Source organism: Lingula anatina, chromosome 2 (assembly GCF_051362555.1).
Source record: "Lingula anatina isolate TDL-2025a chromosome 2, LinAna3.0, whole genome shotgun sequence".
In the NCBI taxonomy this organism is placed as follows: domain Eukaryota; kingdom Metazoa; phylum Brachiopoda; class Lingulata; order Lingulida; family Lingulidae; genus Lingula; species Lingula anatina.
In genome coordinates, this window is record NC_141768.1 from 37,700,145 (window position 1) to 37,718,769 (window position 18,625).

The 18,625-nt window shown below is 34.5% G+C and overlaps 2 protein-coding genes across 19 annotated transcripts in view; one reads left to right on the forward strand and one right to left on the reverse strand.

The window, feature by feature from the left end:
• Positions 1-6,585, reverse strand: part of LOC106168244 (prolyl 4-hydroxylase subunit alpha-1) — a 20,157-nt gene extending 13,572 nt beyond the window's left edge. For 11 of the 17 annotated variants that reach the window (XM_087007074.1, XM_087007073.1, XM_087007064.1 and 8 more), the window contains exons 1-6: positions 6,417-6,585; positions 5,859-6,057; positions 3,547-3,698; positions 3,070-3,234; positions 2,256-2,416; positions 394-445 (exon numbers count right to left, since the gene is read on the reverse strand). In XM_087007074.1, coding sequence (XP_086863200.1) covers positions 394-445; positions 2,256-2,416; positions 3,070-3,234; positions 3,547-3,698; positions 5,859-6,046 — 718 coding nt within the window. In that variant the 5' untranslated portion in view covers positions 6,047-6,057; positions 6,417-6,585. Of the gene's footprint in view, positions 1-278; positions 331-393; positions 446-1,401; positions 1,563-2,255; positions 2,417-3,069; positions 3,235-3,546; positions 3,699-5,858; positions 6,058-6,416 lie in introns of all 17 variants that reach the window. The other 6 variants (XM_087007065.1, XM_087007078.1, XM_024074801.2 and 3 more) reach the window with 3 other exon arrangements.
• LOC106168243 (neutral ceramidase B) lies at positions 6,487-18,218 on the forward strand. Of its 2 annotated transcripts, none has more exons than XM_087007061.1 (19): positions 6,487-6,650; positions 6,996-7,145; positions 7,576-7,752; positions 8,357-8,484; positions 8,684-8,761; positions 8,975-9,095; positions 9,383-9,505; positions 9,888-9,974; positions 10,214-10,318; positions 10,456-10,537; positions 11,037-11,149; positions 12,348-12,442; positions 12,620-12,659; positions 12,993-13,091; positions 13,479-13,574; positions 16,662-16,805; positions 17,037-17,090; positions 17,415-17,500; positions 17,766-18,218. In XM_087007061.1, exons 1-19 carry the CDS (start codon positions 6,513-6,515, stop codon positions 18,037-18,039), a joined length of 2,190 nt encoding a protein of 729 aa, XP_086863187.1. In that variant the 5' UTR covers positions 6,487-6,512; the 3' UTR covers positions 18,040-18,218. The 2 variants fall into 2 exon arrangements, with proteins under 2 accessions (XP_086863187.1, XP_086863186.1); XM_087007060.1 differs by lacking the exon at positions 11,037-11,149 and adding an exon at positions 11,936-12,048.
• The last annotated feature ends 407 nt before the right edge of the window (positions 18,219-18,625 follow it).

The window sequence follows — 18,625 nt, forward strand, 5'->3', positions numbered from 1 at the left end:
AAGTCAATTTATTTAAAAAAAAAGAGGAACAAAATTGAAGACTGTAGATATTTGTGTGCAGATTGAAAATTATAATGTGTTCAGTTTTAAAAGTCAAATAGAATTCTGAGCACTGAAATAAAGAACAGAAAACAGAGAAAGCAATTCACTTTTAAAAGTCAAGCACAACTGGATTTCAGAAATGAACACAGTGAAAGTGAACAGATGCCCCTGACCATGAGAGAGCTGCATACCACATCACACAAAAGTTTTGTCATCACAAACTTTTCCTTGCTTACCAAGTTCTAACAGTTGTTTGGTGAGCTTGCGTGCATGCTCAACATTGCCTTGCTGTAAAATATATAAATATACATTCATTTAAACATTGTAACTCTTATAAAATGTTGATCTTACCTATCTTAAGAAGATCTTGAGTAAGTAAATAAGCATGGCGGATATTCCCTTGCTGTAAAAAAGGTGAACATAGAATTCAAAGAAGAAGGAGAGAAGGAAAGATGAAAGGAAGAAAAATTATAATAAAACTAATACTTTTTTTACAAAACTGAACTGTTAAAGAATATTTTCAAGTATCATTAATAAACACTAACAATGACTTTGATGAACAGGAAAAATGTACTGAAGAACAGTTAACATTTATCAGGAAGTACTGTAAACATTAAATATGGCAATAAAGCATTTATCAAGAATCTAAAACGACCATAGACCAAAGCTGGGATTCTAATTCTAACATTCCTTTCCCAAGACCAATTTTCTCAATAACTGATTAACACACACACAAACACACACACTTTTTAGTCAATGTACACTACTTATTTTTGTGTCTAGCGTGAGATAAATAAATCTTAATGAAATCTTTTCAAGTAACATTGGAACCATGGGATACTGATCTTTTACATTAAATTAATAAAACTGAAACCAAGTATTGAAATATTTCAAATTCAACACAACGCAAGAAAAAGAAAGTCCATTCAACCCAAGTTTTGCTGCAAGAGCAAGAACCCTATCTTTCTTTTTTCTCTCTTTCAGGGATCTGCTGTAAATATTTCTATCTACCTGCTCATGCCATGGCAGATGTTTGGGGATTTAAATCAGGTTTTTAAAAGCATGACACCAGGGACACAACCAATGCAACCAAGCACATGATATGTTACACATCTCTGCATAAAGATTCATGAATCCCAAACCAATCATGTCCAAACCAATCATGTCAGTATGAGATATACAACACACCCATAAATAACTTTCAAATATATATAACTGGCAGCTATATCTTATAGCAGCATTAGACAAATAATGTTTATGTAAGTAGCAACTAGGATCTTAAAAGCATAACATAAGTTTGCTAATTATTCATAATACTTTGACAGCTAAATCTAAATACTTGCACCCCAAACATAGTACCATTGTGAGAGCATATGCCAGATAGTCCATAATCTCCCCCATGCCGACAGTTTTAACTTCCTCTTTATGCCAGATAGCCAGGGCCTGCTGCATCCAGTTCACCGTGTGGTACCAGTTCCCCTCAGTGTAGGCATACTTGCCCAGTACAAAACATTCCTCCGCTAAAAACACACACACACACCATAGAGAAATAATGGGTTGGATATCTCCGACCTGTTTTATTTTACAACAATTAGTTGGTGCTTGCATGCTATCTTCCTTAAACTCTATGACAATTTCATAACTTTGTTCAAGCAGTATTGTTTTTGGAATATATGTACCAGGAGCATGTTGCACCTTCGCTGAAGTCAGGTTATCTTGGTTTGATTAATGCATGGTACTGTTAGTCGGTGCTCGCATGCTAAATTCTCATCCCTGCATTCTTATAATGCTATTAATGGCAAAGGGCAATTTTTCTTCAGGACAAAGGTCTCAATGTAAGAGTTCATTTGTGTACAGAGCAACATTGTGTCAGACACCAACAAAACAATCTGGAATTTTCTATATCCAAGCCAATGTATAAGCAGGCAGCAGACCTGTGCATCCATATCACTGGTTGCTCCACCCACTTTGTTTTTTTTATTCAAATTCTTGATTAAATACCAATAATTCCTGGTACATGGGACACGGTCTGTATGGCCTTACTAGGGTTACATGCACATTGCTATAAGACACTTTTTATCATATAACTGTAGTTTTCTCTTCAAGGGTGTTTCATGCAAAGGCATTCCACATCTCACATTCTTGAACACACAAACACACACAGTCATATACATGTGATGACATGCAACATGGTTTTGCTGTTAAGTGCTTACCCTATATAGTGAATAGGCAAGGTAATCTATTGTCAAAGCTCGGTCAGCTGTTTTGTTAACTTCTGTATCAAGTGTGTTTAATGCCTCCTCCATCCATAAAATACAGTGATAATAATCTCCAGCATTGTAGGCAGTTCTGCCCAATTCAAAGCAATCCTCAGCTGAAACAAAACACACAAACAAGATAGGCACCAAGCAGTTAGTACTAAACAACTAATAAATACATCAACCAGGCCTGTAGACAAGCAATTTTAAGGGGGAGGGGAAGGTGGTTCTTTATCCGAAAAGGTAAACCTTTTTGTGTGTTCACAGAAGCTAAATCAAAATTTGATTCCGAGTGGACCCTTTTCCAACCAAAAAGGCAATCTGTTCCAACCCCCCCCCCCCCCCTTTGCCTAAGGGCCTGTCAACTAAGCTACAATATCTGTGTGCATACTAAATGGCAAGCTCCAGGGATCAAGCATTGGTTTGTTAATATTCAACCCACAATCGTATTCTGAAATCAAAGCTACTTTTTTAATCTGAAATCAATGTCTAATGAAGTAAAGGACTTGGTAGGCCATAAAGCAATACTGAAGTACTAGTAAATATGTAACTTGAACATTTACAGTATGTTTAGATAACTGGAATTATTAATTAAACATTTACAAATTTTATAAACAAAATGATAATTAATACCACTGAATCTGCCCTGGAAACGAAGTGAATTTTTACCCTACAAATCAAATCACCAAGTTCACAAATTATTTGATCAAATATTATCTAGAATTTGAAAACAGCTTCCTAGCAGAAAGAACTTATGGGTAAGACTTACCTGTCATTTCTGGAGAGTTCTTGACTCCCTGCAGTTCCCCCTTGGCAATCTGAGCAGTTGGGAGGTTGTAAGTGTCCTGTAACCTCAGCAGGGCAGTTGCAGCCCCCTCGAAGTCTTCTTGCACTGGGAACTCAGACCCTCTATTGTGAAGCCGAGCAATTAAATCTGAAAATCATATATAAAATGCAAATAGTAAAAGATTTCACATAATGGAGTGTACACCTCTATTGTCAGGACTTCTGGTCACCCTTGGTTTGACATTCACACTTTGATTCTGAGTTTTTAGCCTTAAACACTTTTGCTCTAAAACTAATGAATAAGTATAGGAGGTCGATTTCTTTTTCTTCAGAGTGTGAACATATGTTTAAATGTGTGCACCTAGATTTTTCGACATTAAGTGATCACAGGCCATGCCACATGTAAGAAGACTGAATTATCATAACGGTGAGCAACAAAAGGTTACATAATCAGTCTTACCTGTGGAATTAGCTTTAACAAGTCCATCTACAATTCTTTCCCAGTCTATTGTGAACCTTTTCACTAACAAGTATGCATTCACTGGGTTGCCCAAATGCTTTTCTATATCACTCAAAGCTTCTTGACTATGCCGCTCATAGTCTTCTGCAACTCTGTAATGATATATATAGGTATTATCACTATTCCTTGGTAGTCATAAGCCAAAAAACAAAACAAAACAAAAAAGATGTGCAATACCCATGCAAATGCAATAAAAATACAAAAATGAGATTGCTTGATACCTGAGTTCAACATAAACATCTTAAAACCTACATATCTAAATAAATAATAAAAATAGTACTGTTTTGTGTGAGAAGCATGACTGTTTAGATGACTACCATACTGATAGTGATATCATTTTCTCAGCACATTAAAAACAGCACATTAAAAACAAAGTTTTCATCAACAATTGTTTGTGAATTGTGTCAGTGTTACTTAGATAAACCCTGATAACAAGACTACTAAATCATTTTAATTCAACTCAAAAGAATAGTCATAATTCAAGCCCCTATACCTTGAAGGTAGAACAGATTTTTTTCTTCCTAAAACACGGAAAAGGCAGACATGATGTCTCTATATAACCAAATAAATGACATTGGCTAAAAATTCAAGGTCCTTGTGACAAGTGACAAATTATCATATCCAGGCCCTTTATCATGTTCAGTATCATCAGAAATCCCTATCTGCATTTGCCTACAGGCATAGGCTAAATAAAAAACATCCACTGCCTAAAGTGAAAACCCATCAAACAAAATTGCACATTTCCCATTTTTCTAAATGTATATAACAATTTTCATTGCCATATTATTTCTATGTATACTGCCAACTTTTATAGTTTGTAAATGCTTTACCGATGGCACTGAAATGTGGATAGTAATTCCAGACGATTACTCAGTCATTATCTTAATTCAAAAAGCATGTGTGTATTAAATTGTAAAGAATAGACGGACATTATATATAGTTAACCTGCAAATTATACTTTCCCTTATCATAAGCCAGCAAACTTGCAGTATGTTTTTTAATGAAAGTAAGATTAATTAGGTAATATTTTTCAGATAAACAGAATATATGTAACAGGAAATAACAAGACCAGCTATGTGACCAAAAACAAAAATAACAGCTATTTTCATTTCAATTCTATTTCCTTTGATAACCACAGAGTTCCCACATATTATACAAAAATGCATATAGATTTATTTCTTCAGTAAGTCGATCTAAACCTATTAAAATTAATTTACATCTAAACTACTTCAATTAATGTACCTTAACTACAATACACATTATAATATACCAGCATGTGATCCAAAAATTACCCACCTAAGCATGTACATTATGTAATTCAGGAAATAGAATTTCCTTTAGTAATCACCCGAATTAAACTCTGATATCTCCAAAGGCAGTCTAGACAAACTGCAGAGAGTACTTATTGAGCCGAGATATTATCTCCTACAAGGGAGACTGGGGGTAATGATAGTGTAGTCTCTGTGATAACATCCACGGTTTTATGATTAAGCGATGATAATGGTCCCCTTAAGTTTGCCAAACCGTGACATCAGTAAAGGTGAATCTTTTACTTATACTTATTATCAAAGAACGGTTCAATGACTTGTTCTTCTCTAAGAGGAAAAATTGGCAGCAGACAAAATTCACAGAAGGTCATCGCCTTTTGTGTCATTAGTCTATTTTTTATTTCCTTTACAGATATGGTAAAATTTATATCATAAAAAATATATGCTAAGTGCATTTAAAAAAGAATTCACACCAGTAATTATTTTCTCATAACCCTCTAATTTCTGCATAATAATAATATCAATAAAATAGACAATAAATGAAACATTTTGTTTAATATGCATTATTCCAGTCAAAGAGTACTGGTAGAATTTAATTTAAAAACCACATAGCATGAATTCTTCCTACTCAAGCTCATTTCATGTTGATTGCCTGACCTTAAATTCCCCATACATTTCTTAAATTGTTCTTATTTTCCCCCCTGCTACTACTTTAGTGATTATAAAATGTCTATGTGAAACTCAAATTAGGTACAGTAAATGAAAAAAATGAAAAAAAAAACAAAAACAAAAACAAAACCACTGCAGTTACACAACTAAGTTTTAGCGTAATTGTTGTAAGCAAGCAATAAAATGACCACCTTTATTCTTTTTTAACCATCAATTTCACCTCAGTTTATATCCCTCCAGCCACGTTGACTGGGAACAATTTCCTGTGAAATCTGATACTCTTTAGCTGAGCTAAGGCACGTACTGAGTCCTTACTTTTTTAATCGTTTTAACCTCTCCTCCTCCATTTCTATATGGCTTTTTATTTCTAGGGCTATATCTTTTTCTGTAAGGAGCACCTTTTGTAGGTCACTGAGGGAAGTAAAGACCTCAGATCCCGCAAAGTCTACTAGAGTAACAACGGCTAGAATTTGTAGAAAGTTCGCCGTGGGTAGCAGCTCCATCTTTCTCCGCTCTGAAAATGAACTGTGAATTTCAACAAGAGGCGCTGGGATTATAAAAAGACAATAAATTACAGTCACGAGGCGCTACATTGTATAATACGTCCTGTGGAGACAGTGAGAAGGGTGTGTCCCTACACCCACCCAGAGGCCAAATACGCAATGACCCACACCGGGCATTGTGCGCCGATTGCTTTGCCATTGACTAAGATCTAAACAAACATTTAAACACATCGGCTTCATGCTTTTAGACTTTTTAAAAATGAAATGTACGAACTTTAAGGGCTTTATACAGTTACTTAATATCTTAGGTAGAAACCTGTTTATACAAATAGATACTAAATGATGCTTTTGATCAAATACAACTACTTACCCTTCTAGAACCACAGTGAAACACGTCAACTGGCTGACCCAGTTTTTATTGAAACCTCAATTAGTCACATGACCCAGAATCACATGACAAACCAAAATGGTGGACTGTAGAGTTGCCTGGAAAAGTAGTTTTGCCTTCTTGGTTTGTTTTGTCGTCGGCTGTCATGGAGTTGCTCATTATTATATAGGAACAGGGATCGCTGATGTTACGGGACCCGCGGCAGAAGTTGATATGGTATAAGTGGACATCTCGAGTAATGTTTTTGTCTCGAATGTTGCCTAACAACCAAGATAGTGGCCGACAAATGACGATGCTTTTTGGTCCCCGAAAAGCCACTTATGATAACACGAAAATGATAACACTTTTTTAATGAATTTTATATGTGGTTGGCTATTAGTTTATTGATAAGTAAATGGTGTCCTTTTGTAAAATGCATGAAGTCAAGCGAAAACGATATATGAATTATATCCAAGTGTAAGCTTATGGTTACAATTTGTCTTTGGATTTCAGATGTTTTAATTAAAATTAGTAAAAAGAAACCATAGATATTTTACATAACAATTTTATGGTTGATTTTAGATGGGCTATGCCAATCCTGCCCAGACAAGCCATGGAATCCATCTCCGCCAGTACAGCAGGGCATTTATTATTGCTGATGCTGCTAAGAAGTCTAGGGTAGTCTTTGTCAATGTTGATGCATGTATGATATCCGAAATTTTGAAAATACAGGTACAGTTTAAAATTAGATAGGAAATTTAAGGTTAACTCATTTTGCATTGAAATTGTTTCTAGTAGTTATTTTGTGCATGTTTTTAATATAATGGATTTTCTTATATATATATATAAAAAACTTTAATGTTACTCTTTCATTGACCCAAATTATGTTTAAGAGTCAATTTGACTTCTATATTTAAATACTTCTTATATTTATGTTGGAATAGATACAATACAGTATTTCTGTTTGTTTCATTTGTAAGCATAACTTCATAATTTTCATATTTTGTGGATACAAGAAGATGTGAATAAAAAACAAAAAATATTTTAAAAAGTTGTTGAATTCCACATATTGTAGAATTTCATTAGATTAGACTTTGACTTGTTATGAATTACCTATTCAGTTACATATTAACTTGGATGGCATCACATTGTTTGTATTTAGGTAGTCCAAAAGCTGCAAACATTATATCATGGTCTTTACAATGATTCTAATGTCTGCCTAAGTGGAATTCATACTCACTCTGGACCTGGTGGATTCCATCAATATGTGTTGTTTGACGTCACATCTCTTGGCTTTGTGAAGGAAAGTTTGGATTCTCTAGTGAATGGAATTGTGAAGGTAAGCCTTTAATTCTTTGGGAATGGGTCTTTCTACATGTAGGTATTAAAATTGTAATCATAGAATCAAGAGGAAGATTGACAAAGCACAGTTATACATATGGTTGCAATATACTGTCATAAACAAGTTGGATTGGTGCTGTCACCAGGATAAAGCTTGCACTCACATATATATATCCAACATTGTAGACTGCTACATGTACTTGTGCTCAACAAACTTTTTTTGGATTTAACATACATTAAATCAATGAAAAACTATTCTTCTGGCTTTCTTTTACATATAATTTAATCCCCATTGCAAAGAAAATTGTTTCTTATCATTTGGTTCTGAAAGCTGCCATGGTTTCAGGCCAGGAAGAGGCGTGTCAGTCAGTAAAAGTCCCCACATAATTGGAGTGATCTACATAGACCGATAGTTTCTTTGAAAAAGGGGGTCTTATTGGTGCACCTCACTGAGGTCCATCCACCAATATTATAAAATCATATTTTCTGATAAGCATGCATTTTTGGCCCTTTAATTTCACATGGTACACATGTCACAATGCTGTTAACCTTCTTCTTTTTTGAAGACTGTTGATGTACAAAATTAGATATTCTAATTATAGAGCATCCAAAATGCCCACAACAACATGGTTGCAGGAAATATTTACATCAATACAGGAGAACTGTTGGATAGCAACATCATCCGCAGCCCTTCCGCATACCTAAATAACCCAGCAGAGGAAAAGGCCAGGTGAGAATTAATCGTGACTTAGTAAAAAAATTCAGGTGTTATTCTTCATATTTTCTTACAAAATATGGATTTCCTTCCAGTAAATTTTTTGTCTGCATTGTGCTTATTTCTTAAATGGATTGGATATTATATTTGACATTATCTTATGATTGATTGTGCTCTTTATCTCGTAATCATCTCATGTTACTTTATTTTATAGATACAAGTACAATGTGGACAAGAACATGACTGTTTTGAAATTTGTTGATGAAAACAGCAAACCTCTCGGCATGATCAGGTATATTCTTTATCTACCCTCTTTTTTGATCTTGAATTTTACCTGCCATTATGTTTGTCTTATTAAAGAAGCAGTGTTTCTTAAGCATTTCTCTAATAAAGTTACTTTTTTTTTCACAAATGATCATAAAATTTTGTAAGAAGAAGAATGTCATAATAAAGCTATAGAGGTTAATATTTAAGAAGGCAAATACTCAGTACAATCCATTTCCAGCTGGTTTGCTGTTCATTGCACCAGTATGAACAACACCAATGGTTATATAAGTGGAGATAACAAAGGATATGCAGCACAGCTGTTTGAAAGAGAGATGAACCCAGGGAGTCTGCCAGGAGAGGTAAATCTGGGACATTTGGTTGTAAATATTGTATTCATATTTGGACACTCTATCTTTCTTTTGTATGTATGTACCCAATGTATTCCCATTCCAACATGTTTGGTTGATGAAAGAATTAATTAAGCTTTAATTGTATGTTAAAAGGTCTTTTTTTTATTTCACATGCAAGAAGATAGAAACTGATTAAATGCACATAAATGTCATGTGTAAATTTATAAGCTGTCACACAGTTTACTGCTGTCATGTTCCTGAAATTTTTGCCTATCCTATCACTTGACTTTTATTAGGGGAAGTTTGTGGCAGCTTTTGCCCAGAGTAATGAAGGTGATGTATCTCCAAACACCAAGGGACCGCACTGCATCAACACTGGGAAACCATGTGATATCTTGACCAGCACTTGCGAAGGAAAGGTATGGGACATGTCTCACATATTGAAACTCGTGCAGAGTTGCCTGATATGTTATTTACTGCATCCAGTACCATTTTAGCAATAGTTATTGTAGAATGCAAGAATTATGATTCTTATATAACTTGGTCAAGCATAGGAGTTATCTACCAATCCAAGCTCCCACCTACTCAATGTGCTGATCTGGTTTATGTAAGATTTACAAGATTAACAAAGTCTCTTTTTCCTGCTGTTTTTTTTTTTTTTTTTTTTTTTTTTTTCAAGAAATAAGTCTATCCAAAGATGTAAATGTATATCATTTGTAGGATAAAATGTTGTTGGAGATAATCATTCCACTTTAGTTGTAACCCTCTGTTATGAGTATAACTTTTGTTAAATACTTTCAGAATGAGCTTTGTATCGCATCAGGTCCAGGAAGAGATATGTATGAGAGCACAAAGATTATTGGAGGAAACCAGTTCAAGAAAGCAAAAGTAAGTTTTATGTACCACAGATTTACACCAGCAATTTATATATATATTACTGTAAACCTTTACATAATGTCTGATGTATTGAAATAGAACAAGAAATTAAAAGTTCATTTAAATGTAATGATAATCTTTTACAATAATATCAATGAAAAAAGGACCTCACTGATGCTGATTAAGCACACAGTTATAGCTCTTTTATACAAATATGCCCAATCACTTGTTTTTCCTGTTTTTTTCCACAGGAATTATTTGATAGGGCCAGCACTCTTCTGACCGGTCCAGTGGACTACAGGCATCAGTTTGTGAACATGTCCATCCAGATTGTCCAAGTAAATGCCACACATAATGTAAGTAATGCATGTGATGGGAGTATTGCTTTTATAGTATTACACAATATCTTAGACTGCATCTTTTTTTACTTAAATCACTATTAATAGTGATTTTTAAGGTTGTAATGTATTTTAACAAAAGTGATTTTTTTCAGGCCACTACTTGCCCTCCAGCTATGGGATATAGTTTTGCTGCAGGAACAACTGATGGGCCAGGCATGTTTGACTTCACACAAGGTGAGTTGCAGGCATGCAAACAATTTTTTCTCTCTACTTAACATATTTTATGTAAATATTTTTAAAAAATCTTCTGACACTTTTTTAAAGAGCCAAACTATTATTATTAATGTAAGTAAAATAATTATGATGTTCAGGTTGTCTCATATTTTGGAAATATAATCTTTCAATATTTTGAACAATATTTTAATAAAATTTTTTTAGATAGAAATACTTTGAGGATACTAAGTACCAGAAGGCATACTGCTTAGATATGTTGTGAGAAAATTAACAATATTCAAATTCTATCACTATGTTTGCTTGACTGTTGCCCTTGAAGGAATGTCTTTTTTTGCTTAAAAATCTTGAGGAGTAAGAAGCGGTTATGTTCATAACTGCAAATTGGACCAGACATTGGGTGCAGTTTTTTGTTTTTACATATTTAGCTCATATTCTTCTTAGCATACCAGTGCATGCTCACAAGTCTACAAATGTGTATATGTACATTTTGCTTGACAAGGTTCTCGGCAAACCTCATTATTTTGGAATGTGGTAAGAAATATGGTCAAGAAGCCAAGTTCACACCAGGAGCAGTGTCATCATCCTAAACCAATACTTCTTGATACTGGAGAGGTAGAGGAGGGACATGCATGCCACAAGATGTCTGAATGAACATAAATAACCTTTTTTACCCTGGGGAATGCACTTTATAAGATAGCACAGACTTTCTCTACTTCTTTACAGAGACTTATGTCATTCATCCACAGTTTTCTGATTTTATAAATGAATTAGATTTTTATAACATCTTTGAAGAGGAAAAGTACTTGTATGTCAATTTTTTTTTAAAGTATTTGATTCAAAGAACTCCAATTTCATCATCATCATCATCATTTAGAGCCTATAGTGTTCCACTGTTGGACAAAGGCCTCAGCATGCTTTTTCCATTGTTTCCTATCCTGAGCCTCAGATTTCCAGTTTGGCCAAGGTTTCTTCTTCCAAGACTTCCAGTAGTCATCTAATTCATCCCTCCATCGTTTGACCGGCCTTCCTCTTTTTCTTTGTCCATACCTTGGGATCCATTCTGTAAGTCTGATTGTCCACCTATTGTCCTTCATTCTTTTGACATGTCCTGCCCACCTCCATTTCATTTCTTTAACTGTGAGCAGTACGTCCTTAACTTTGGTCTGTTCACGTAACCATACATTCGAACTCCAATTTGTCATTATTGATATCCATTTGACAACCTCTTCAGAGATGTTATTTTTTATTCATCTTCTTAATATCTGCATGCTAACGTCTCCAAACAATTCAAGCATGGCTCCATTTTGCACTCTCAAATCTGAAAATGGTTCCCTGAAGACCTAAAGAATAATGTGCATGTTATCTATCCCTTCTAACACGTTCCTCACATGTTTATAGGTTCAACTACAAGCAACCCATTTTGGAATGTTATCCGTGACTTCTTATCCAAACCCACTCCTCAACAAATTAAGTGTCAGCATCCTAAGCCCATCCTCTTGAACACAGGAGAGGTAAGTGTGAAAACCTGTTGCATCCAGTTTTGGATCCATAATTTATTACAAGGCCATAAAAGTGATACTGATTGAGTAAACACAATTGCTTAAAAATTAAATGAGATGGTTTGAACAGTAGATTTTTCTTTTTAGCTACTTACATGATATTTGAGTTTGATAGTATTCTACAGGTCCATAAGTGCAAACCTAAAACTTTCATGTTGATTTTAGTTTGCCTCTTAGACTAATGAAAATTTTATTTCTTGTAGTGATTTTTGGTCATTAACGTTCTCACAATATTGTGTGGTTTTCAATAGATTTCTTTCCCATATCCATGGCAACCAAGTGTAGTTCCCACTCAGATTCTGAGGATTGGGGAGCTGATGATACTAGCAGTTCCTGGAGAATTTAGGTAACTTATTTTCAGTGGGGATATGTATTTATCCTGAAAGACCAAATCAAACATGACTGTTATTAGCATTGTTATTCAACACAGAAAATTTATGATGGATAATATAAGTAAAAAAATTGATGAAACTCTGATTTGTTCAAGTTTTGGAAAAATAGTTTTGATTTTCTAATCTTTCAGCACCATGTCAGGAAGAAGGTTGAGAAATGCAATTACTGAGGTAGCAAATATATACACCTTTATTTTATAAGTAATATCGATTGTAATATAAGGCCGTAGGCCTAATTTACAGAAATAAAGACCTTATTTAATATAATTGATGAAATGTGCAAATTATGAAATACATGTGTTAAAACCAAACATCATACTCACTGCAAATAATACATAACATCTCACATTTAGTGTAAATTTAACCAGACAAAAATTTGACTTGCTTTAGTTGATATTCCATGCAGCAAAACTTGCTAAGGGATACTTCAGAGCTGTATGCGACATTTACATCATTAGATAACTAGATAAGTTTTATACTACTTCAGGAATTTTTTTTTTTTAGATTGCCATCCAGCATGGTTTCCCCTCCAACACCACCACTGTTGTTGCTGGACTGTCTAATGCCTATGCAGATTACATTGCAACATATGAGGAATATCAGGTGAGTCTGAACAATGAAAAATATGTATTGAGTTCATGTAGATTATCAATAAAAAACACAATGAAATTCAATTCAAAAGCTTAATTATCACAATGTCACAATGTTGAGCTTACATCTGCCATGCTTCTTGCCCTCCCACAAACTGATGTAGACAAGACTGACCAAAAAGTGAGATTTTTACTGTTTGTTATTCAGGAAACCTTTTATTTTGCACTACACATACTAGCTGATTAGTTTTTTGTTCACTTCGTGAAAATAGTTGAAGAGTATAGAGATTTTCTTACTTCACTGACAAATTGGGTAATAAAGTTTGTTTGTAAAATTCTTCAAGGTTAGTGTAAAGCCTAAAAGTTGAATGTGAACTTAGATTTTGATTCTGTATTTCAGATTCAGAGATACGAAGGTGCATCAACCATATTTGGCCCCCACACATTACAGGCCTATATTCAGAAGTTTAAAACATTGACTGTGGCAATGGCTAGGGTAAGGAACAGGAGGGACTATGAACCCAGACAGCCTCAGTAATCTGGCCCACGTCTGGCCCAGATCTGGCAACGTCTGGCAATATCTGGGCCAGATTTTGCCAGACACTTGCCAGATCTGGGCCAAGTCTGGCAAAGTCTGGCATTTATGCCACATTTTGCCAGACACTTGCCAGATCTGGGCCAAGTCTGGCAAACTCTGGCATTTATGCCACATTTTGCCAGATGCTGCCCAGACTTGGGCCAGATATGGTACTTTCATTTTCAATTTTTATTTTCTATTTATTTATTTTTTATTGACCAGTGAGCTGAATGCATTGAACTGACGTCATTTGATAAATATTGATTTAATTAATCTCTCTCTCTTTTCTTCAAAGTCCCCTCATAAGTGTGCTATTTGTTTAATTTGACTTGACATTTGAATGAATTCACTGTTCTAAAACTTTTTTGAACTACTCGTTCCGCTGTTGTAAGATTCCGCTTTTTATGCTAAGCCGGTCAAGGACCCGGATGTAGCGTTTCTTAGAGTTATGGATATGAAAAAAGCACAAGTGTATCAAACTGATAATTTGTTGAGTGATTTGATTCGTGATGCGATTTATTTCGAAGGCATCAACACTGGCGACGAGGATTAACACTAGTGCAAAACTGTGAGCCAACTTTCTTTGAAAAAATGGAGGAAAAATGTGAAATTACGAAATTCGAACCGTACAGAAGTCCGGAGACATTAGGGTCACGCTCGACGCGATGGCTAGACAGTTTTAAACTCTTCGCTGACGGAAAAGATTGATCTTTTCAAAACCAACGGACGGCATGAATAATGAACAAAAATAGAAAATTAAAAATACATGATAGAGGAGACGCGCGCTTATGTTGTATTCAGCAGGGACAGGTGTACAAGATATTTTCAGGACTCTCCCAAACACGGGTTAGAAACATTAGACAGTTAACGCTTTGAATGAAATTGGAACACCAGAAACTGTGAGTATGATGAAACCGAAGTCATTTGACAAACCAAGCCAGTCTAAACATTACGAGTTTAGACATGAAAAACGAAGTAGAAACTCCCTGACTGAGAAAACATGGAACGTTGGATCACTTTGCAAAAGTCTGCAAAACTGAAACTATTATTCATGTAAATGACAGCTTTGAACATGATAATCCAGGAGTGCATATACATTTGGTGTGGGAACCAATGCAATATACACAGAAGACATGGAGGAAATAGAGGCGGTGTTAATCTCAGTGTATTACCAGATTCAGGTGCATATTGTAATATCATTGATGAAAATACATGGAGAATGCTGAAATCCAAGAAAAATAAATGTGGCTCTTGTGGAGGACTAGAAAACAAACAGTATTATTCATACACGTCTGAGAAACCTTTAAAAGTGAAGGGAACATTTGAATGTGACGTAAAGGAAGAGACCAGTAGTAGTGAAAGGAAATGGGATTTGATATGAGTTGATAAGTTTTGAGAATTTTCAGTGTGGTTTAAGGAATAAAAGTTGGAGTTCATATGCTATTCTGCAAATGTTTGAAAGGACATTTTAAAGACTGAACTGTCAATAAACATGTTTTGAAAGGACCGTTTCTCTCCAAGAAAGGAAGGGATGTTGTGTTTTGACTTGACATTTGAATGAACTGTTAACTTGGTAGAGCTACTTGTTCCATATTGTTGATTCCTTTAATAATTATAAGCTTGTCAAGATGTATCATTTCTTAGTGTTATGGATTTGAAAAAAGTGCAAACATTGCAAACTGGTTCAATTCATTGAGTGATTTGATTCATGATGTGATTTAATTCAAAAGCATTGATACTGGGGTTTGTTTTTGTGCACATGTAATTCTCTTTTAATTGTACATCTATATCTGTGCTGGAGTATACATATTTTTTTTTTCAGAATTTACATGTATGTACAGTACTGTAGCCAGCATGCAAGTTGAATTGAAACAGTTACTGCATGGTTATTTATAATTTTGTTATAACTCACCATCATCTAAAAAAACAATGTTTTTTCATTCATTATTCAAGATTTATTCATTACAAAACTATATTCATTAGTGATTATTATTATTAATGATATGTTTGAATTAGTTTAAAAATGACAATGTGTGCAAAAATATTTCCCCCTCAAACCCCTCCCCCATGTACATGCATGATTAATTACAATTTTTGTAATTTGTGTTAATTCAGATTCGATGAGCAGCTTTGTGTTGAAAAAAAAATTGTTGTTATAACTGTTTTCTTTACATGTATGTAAGTGACATTTCCTCCTGTTAAGTGTCTGTATATTTGCCTTTTTGCAGTGTAGTTTTTTTTTTTTTTTTTTTCAAATATACATTGTTTTGTACAAAAAGACAAGGAGTGACCCTTAATTTGTTACATGTTAGTTGCCAGCAAGGTTATATAATGTGTAATAATTTTGTTTAGGGTTTTAGCACAGAATAAATACTTGAATCTTGAATCTTGTATGTCTTTTTTTATAGTAATCTTATTGAATAATTAAAAATAATTTTAAAAAAAGAAAAAAAAACATTCTGGGCCATATGTGGTCCATGTCTGGCCCTAATCTGGCCCATTTGAATATGATCTGGCCCACATCTGGCCCACATCTGGCATGCCATACCTTTGCCAGATATTGCCAGATCTGGGCCGACATCTGGCCATATGAGCAAATGTGGACTGGGCCAGATGTGGCAATGTCTGGGCCAGATCTGGCCCAAACATTGCCACATCTGGCCCACATGTGGCAAGCCATACGTGGGCCATACCTTTTGCCAGACATTGCCAGACGTTGCCAGATCTGGGCCAGACGTGGGCCAGATCACTGAGGCTGTCTGGGGAATGTACATCTCATTTAGCAACTAAAGTCAGCCACTGACAATGAATAAGAATTTTTTTATCAAAAGGGAAGAGAAAGAAATGTATGAAACTCATCTTTAGTTGTCATAAAAGGTACATTTCCCTTTTTACATTACATCTGTTTTTGCTTTAAGTGTTGTCAGATAAATTAAATATGAAAAATGCTTATGAAATTTATGAAATTGAAAGTTAAAATCCTTAGATTTTTTTTTACTTTTTTAGGGGTCTCCTGTGCCAGTTGGACCTAGTCCTCCAAATTTTATGAAGGAATTGTTTTCTTTCCTACCTCCTGTGCTGTTTGATCATGCACCAATGGGACAGAATTTTGGTGATGTTGTCAAAAAGCCTAACCCTAAATATATGCCGGTAATTATAACAGAAATTTTATATAAATTCTTTACTTAAAATATGTAATCATTTGTTTGGAATAGAAATCACTAGATTAGAATTTTTAAAACTGTGTCAATGTCATGACTTCAAAAATATATATAAAAATCATCAAATGGAAGAAATAACTTGTGGATTATACAAGATTCTGAAGTGTATAATCTCACTTTTGTTAATTTGTTAGAAAGCACGTTGATTTATATTTTCCAGGGAGGTACAGTAGAAGTTTCCTTCATCAGTGCAAACCCCAGGAACAACTTAATGGTAAGGGTAACAGGCCAATGACCATCAATTTCAGAGGGGGTTCTTTTTCTGATAAAGTGGACCTTTTTATCCTCTTAGTTAATCCAAGTTCGGAAATGGCATAGAACCTAGAAGAAATATTGATCCAGAATGGACTTTTACTAACCAAACGATTCGTTATTTTGAACCCCTAACCCCCATTGCCTATGTGCCTGGGTGATTGGGGGGGGGGGGTAGTTTAAAGAAATCCAAAGGCGTGTAAAGTCATACAAGTCTTGTTGGGATAAAACATACATAGTTTGCTGCCTTTCTTGAGTTTTGTTTAGTATATGTTGGTGATTTCAGAGTGGTAAGAGTTACCTCACAGTGGAGATGAAACAGGGTGATGGAAGCTGGAAAACTATGTTTACTGATGCAGATTGGGAAACAAGGTAACCAAGTTACATAATTATATGTTGTTGTAATACAGTAAAAGCTAGCAGTCACTTCCGACATACTCATAGTTAACTGGCTGAATTATGTGTAAAAACAGTGTAGTAAAAGCTAACGTTTATTGCATATTAGTAATAAACTGGGTATTTACAAATATACGTTTAGGTGACAGTTGAGGTGGTGCTTTGCAGTCAAATTATTTTTCAGTATTTTTGTAAAAAATGTAGATGGTAATTAAGCTTTTGACTTAAATTTCTTGTTTAGTTACCATTGGGAACGCACATCCACAATACTCGGGGAAAGCATTTCTGTTATCACATGGAATATACCTGATCAGCAGATGCCAGGCACCTATAGAATACGCCATTTTGGATCATCAAAAAGCATGATTGGTGGCTCCATAACTCCATTTGAAGGCTCCACAGATATATTCCAAGTTGCAGCATCTCCCCTGTCCGAGAAGAAAGGCATTCAAAGCTATTTGAAGTTCTTGAAGCATGTCAAGCTGCAGTCAGAACTTACTGAAAATGTAGCGTAAAAGCCAACATAATTGAAATCCAAATTCAGATTGCCATACATACGAGTGTACAGTTATTCTCAAGGGTAAATGTTTTGTTAAAGTATTTTAAAAAGTTGTACACATATTGATGTGATCAGCTGCTATCGATAAGCCAATATTTAAGCAGATTATATATAAGGAAATTGTACTGTGCAATTTTTAAATTGCACTGAGTAATTTTTAAATTTTAAATTGTACTGTGCAATTTTTAAATTTTAGGAATTAAAATTCCTAAATATTGCTAAATTTAGTATTTATGATTATTCTTTTTTTCAGCCACTGTGTATTTATTGTTCATGTGTTCCTTAAAATGTATAATATTTAAACAATCAAACTAAATTAGACTTTTGTCGTAAAGAAGTGATGACACTCAAATGAAATCATAGTTTTAAAATTTCTTTTTTCTGATCATGCAGTTAGTGATAAATTGCAGTTTTCTTTACCATCATATTAAGTCTTTCAGCAGTAAAACGTTAGAATGGCACATGCGAATTTTGCAATATAAAGTCGTATGTTTATCAATTTAAAAATCTTCATTTGTGTCTTACGTTATGCCTTTCTACTT